The sequence below is a fragment of the Ammospiza nelsoni genome, chromosome 30, assembly GCF_027579445.1.
Source record: "Ammospiza nelsoni isolate bAmmNel1 chromosome 30, bAmmNel1.pri, whole genome shotgun sequence".
Lineage (NCBI taxonomy): Eukaryota > Metazoa > Chordata > Aves > Passeriformes > Passerellidae > Ammospiza > Ammospiza nelsoni.
This window is the reverse complement of record NC_080662.1, coordinates 657061-662023: the sequence shown is the minus strand read 5'-3', so window position 1 is coordinate 662023 and position 4963 is coordinate 657061. Positions and strand designations below refer to the sequence as shown.

The window sequence follows — 4963 nt, the reverse complement described above, 5'->3', positions numbered from 1 at the left end:
AAACCTTATCTTTCTTCAATCAAGAACAGAGGATCTGAGCTGCTGCCCAAGGCAAACCCTGATGCAATTCTTCCCTCACATCTCCTTTGAGAGATGGCCTGGGGGATTTAGATGCTGACACACATCAACTGGTGACCACAACTTTCAAATAAAGTCCTTCATTATGTATTAACTCCAGCTTGTTTCTCATTACTCTACCCTTTTTCATCTAAGAACTCCTCCACAAAAATATTTTTATTGTCTCCCTTCTGCCCCATTTGATGCTCTTTTCATTGCCAGCTCCCAACACAGGACACAGACAAAGAGCTGGGCAAGCCCCAGGGTGTGGATGGTACAAACAAGGCATTCAGAGTTAGGACCCTCCTTCCCTGTTCAGAGAAAGATGCCTCCCATTAAGAATCTTGATTCAGGTGGCACAAAAGGCAGAAAGAAAGCAGGGCAAAGCATTGAATTTGCCTTTTTTAGGGGAAGGGGAGTCTCCTTTGTGGGATTTGCAGAGTTGTTCTACTCCTAGAATGAGGCAAGGTTGCTCAAATCTTTACAATCACGATTATTTCCTTTTCTCTAACAAAAATGGCAGGATGCCCCAGGTTATCCAGGCGAATACAAATCTGTCTTTAGTGCCAGAACCAGCCATGCCACATCCCTCAGGTTCTGCCAGACTCAAATCAGCCCTTAGTCCATTATCTGGTGCACACTGGCACAAAGCATCACTGCAAGTTTGCTGGGAATCTCTGCTCTGCTTCTGATGATCATTGTTGTTCCTTTACAGGTGGCTGCTCAATACACTGAGCTTACCATGAGCACTTTTCTCTCACCTCCCTGTATGCCACGAATTCAATCAGCCAGGTATCAAAGCCTCCTCTTATCAGAGCACTTCCCCAGGAAACTCGTCATGCTTCTGTGAACACAGGGCACCTGCCAATAAGGCAAACCCATTTTCAGATTTAACTTTGGGATATTATGTATAAAAAGCAAGAGTGCACATCAATTAGCAGCAGGTTTCAACATCAGTTTGTGAAAGTTAACAGAATTCAGTGGCAAGTGTTGGTCTGTTGCTTACTGCATAGATGAAACCTGCAAAGGAAAATCAAATTAAAAGCCCTTCAGAATGGCACACACAGAGCCCAGGGCTGCAAAGGGTGAGGGTGCAAAGGGTTTAAGAGCATTTAAACACTGACTCATTTACAAGGTGATTCAATGGTGTTTACTACAGTTACAACAAAGACTGAAATATAGATTCTAGATAGCAACATTCATACCCTAATCACTGCTCATGCACCCACACAGGCCCAGAGCTGTTTGCATCTCTATCTGTGTGTGCAAAAGGACCTGTTAAAAATTCCCCTGAGTTCACTGGAAGGGGTCAAATGCCTTTGCAGTGGGTGAGGGTTGAGTCTCCAGGAGTGGGGGATTCCAGCCCAGCCTTCAGGAAATCAGATTTTGACTGCAAACCTGAGGCTTTGTGAGCTGCAGGACACATCCCAGTCCACAGGAGAGGCTTGAGGAGCCCAGTGCAGTGCAGGGCAGCTCAAAGGGCCCCTTAGCTCTGCTGTTGATGGGGTCAGGAGATGGTTGGCCTTCATTGCCAGGAGATTTCCACCCTGGCCTGTCCCAGTTGGTAACAATGGCCCCGTTGCACCCAGGCTGTGATCCAGGTAGATCATGTTCCCAGGCTGTCAGGGCTGAGTGATTGTCCCTTGTTCCCCGCCTGGGTCAGGGAGCCAATGCTCCTGACAGAAGCAGTGTCCCTCCCACATTTGCCTCTCCGAGCTCCCAGAGCAGCCGTGAAAACCAGGCTGGGGCAAAGCCTGGATGTACAGCCAACACAAAGGCACTGATGGCTCTTTGGAGTTCCCAGATGGGCTTCCCAGCCGCCCCTCTGAGGCCACAGACCATCTCCCCTTTAATCTGATTTCCAAGGGCAATAATCCCCCAAAACCTGGCCGCTGCAGCCAGTGCTTTATTGAGAGAAACACTGCTGGGAATCCACAAAGCTCAATCCTTACCTCCTTTAATCTATCCCAGAATTTGGAACATCAAGAAAAGCTCCCAGGAGCACCACAATGGAAGTTCACACCACTGTGGCACTGGGGTTATGCCTGAGCAGGAGAAACATCATACACGTGGCATTGCTGGAGGAGGCAATAAAACCTATTTATTCTTTTTTCCTACCAACAGATTCCTACCTCATAATCATCAGACTCCAACAGATCAAAATTTCCAAAAGTAAAATCCTCATATTGATCAAGTAGTTACACCAGGAAATAATTATCAGGGACATGCAGCAGGCAAACAAACGACAAAATAATTTTATTGCAACATTCAGCCCTTCCACACCTAATTCTGAAAACAAATAAAAGGTGGGAGGCTCACATCACTTATTCTGCCTTCAGCAGCATCAGCTCTGCAGTCAGGATGCATCTCACTGTAAGTATGCATGCTTTTCTACCTTATGAACTGAAACTTTGATTCAAACCCATTCCTTTATCTCTCAGAAGGGCTCCTGCCTCTCTGGAGCACTGAGGATTTCTCTGGGGACATCGTGCTCCTCCAGAAGGAGAGCTCAGCCCCTGGGGTAAAGCAAGGCTGCCTCCCTTTGGGGGCACTGATGCAATCCCAGGTTGAAACCAAAAAAAGGATCCAAGGAGGACCCTTGAACATCAGATTAGGAAAAGGGAAGGAGGACTCCCATAACCAGATTTGTCAGCCAGAGCTGCAGTTACACTTTTGTATTTGGTTTTCATTTCAGATTTTGACTGCAGTCCTTCTAGGACTCGTCCTGACTCCAGCCCTTGCTGATAATGTGAGTACAAATGAACAATTCCACAATGCTGCTCTTTCTATGTTCCCTGCTTCATGAGATATCCTTGAACCTTTCATTTTTCCAAAGCCTTGGGGAGACAATCACTTGAAAGCCTGTGTTCTTTCATTTGTTTTTCTAGCACCAGCAGACTGAAATAAGCAAGAAAATCTCCATTAGTGGAGGCTACCAAATTATGACCATCAATAGGAAATGGCTGGTGGCAAGTATTGAGCAGAAGACCGACCATGAGTACTGGAAAACCATCTGGAACTATGACACAGTGAGTGCAGGGAGGGGCTTGTTCAGAGCAGCTCAAACACTCAGTAAAAACCGGATTTTTACTTTTTTTAATAGGTATGAAATTCCAATATTAATGATTAAACTCCATGTGGTCAACAACTTTATTTTACAGGGCTTTATGGCCACCAAAGTGCTGCCAGAGAGAGCTTGCTACATTTCCATAATGAACAGAACAGAGATGCCCAGCTTTGATGGACTTCCCCAGCTGGCTGCAGACCTCAGGGTGAGATTGAAAAGGAACAGTTATTAGAAAGTTGTACTTAATGCAAAGTGAAACCTTGCTATTTCCAAAAGCAACACATACTTTAAAGACCAGATTTGTCACACCATTAATTAGATAGTTTTATCAATTTCAATGACATTTTACAACAATGTGACTTTCAGCTTTTGAAAATTGGAATACCCTTGTTCAGATGCTTCCAGTGGAGGGTTTACATGTTTGGCCAGTGTTGTAGCTCAGTTAGATTATTCTTATTACATTGTTTACATTGTTTACATTATCACAACGTTATTGTTATTGCTATTGTTATTGTTGTTGTTATTATTATTTTATAACAACTAAAACGAGGAGTGTGCCTGGAGTTGAGCAGAGCAGGGCACTGAACTTGCTGAGTGCTGGTGTTTGCTCTTTAGAACCAGAGGCACCCAAGACCCCCTAGCAAGGAGATCACCTTCACCCTCATCAGGAGAGCCATCCGTGACCTGGAATCTTATGGACCAGACATCTCCACGTGCAGAGGGCTCTCAACTTATGTGGCCTATGAAGTTCAGGGTGAGCGCAAGCAGAGGAATTCTGTCTCTGAACATTTGTTCAATGCACGACTGCTGCTCTTGCACCTCAGAACCCACAGCACGCAGGGGCTTCAGCAGTTGTACAAAGGGTTTGACATCTCTGCAATCAGGACTGGGCCAGGGTGGGGTCACAGCCCCCAAAAATGATCCAAACCAAACCCTTACAGCTTAATGGGGCTTAATTTTGGGCTCAGAGTGTTTTGGCCCCCCGTGAAATGCCCAGTTAATAAAAAGGGTGTTTCCAAGCACCTCTGTCCTTCAGCTCAGAGCTGCCCTGACCCAGACCACCTAACAGCATCTTTGTCTCATGGTCATTGTTTTCCTTTCCTTGTGTTTGAAGGACCCCAATTCAATCTTGGATCGTGCCTCAAGCTCGACGTCCTCCAATATTTGGCCCTCACCTACTGCCACAACGATAACTTTGTGTAATTCCTGCCTTTCCTGAGCTGCTGCCCAAATCCAGCCCTGCTGGAATCATTCCCTGGCATCTCTTCTTCCAAGAGATTCCTTCCTGAGGATTGGGTGCTGGAACAGATCAGTTGGTGAGCAGAGCTATCAATTAAATTCCTTCATCATGGAATAACTCTGGCCTGTTTGTCATTACTCTACCCTTTTTTCATCTAAGAGCACCTCCACGAAAATATTTTGTCCCATATTTGCCCTTTCACTGCTCTTTTCATCCCAGCAGAGCCAGAGAGCTGGGTGTGTGTGGTACAAACAGGGAATTCACAGTTTGGACCTTCCTTCCCTGCCTGGGGAAAGATGCTGCTCACTAAAAACCTATGGGGCACAAAAGGCAGATAGAAATCAGTGAAAAACAACGAATTTCTCTTTTTTAGAGGAAGGGGAGTCTCCTTTGTGGGATTTAGAACAGCTCTGTCCCTGACACAAAGCAAGGCTGGGATTCCTGTTGCTCAAATCTCTGAACAATTACAGCAGCCCAGGGAAGAAAGAAATCCTCTTGGCCGCTGAGTGTCAGCCTCGAGTCGCACAGCTGGAAAGCCTGGCACAGCGCATCGCATCCCCTGACAGCCCCTCTGAGCTCCCCAGGTGTTGGCATTTAGG

The 4963-nt window shown here is 46.0% G+C and overlaps 1 protein-coding gene across 1 annotated transcript; it reads left to right on the top strand.

Annotated features, from left to right (window-relative positions):
• Window positions 1-2418: 2418 nt before the first annotated feature.
• On the top strand, window positions 2419-4327 carry LOC132085290 (gastrokine-1-like). The gene is made up of 6 exons (XM_059490665.1): window positions 2419-2430; window positions 2753-2806; window positions 2946-3086; window positions 3219-3329; window positions 3746-3878; window positions 4239-4327. The coding sequence occupies exons 1-6, from the start codon at window positions 2419-2421 to the stop codon at window positions 4325-4327; spliced, it is 540 nt and encodes a 179-aa protein (XP_059346648.1).
• Window positions 4328-4963: the final 636 nt, after the last annotated feature.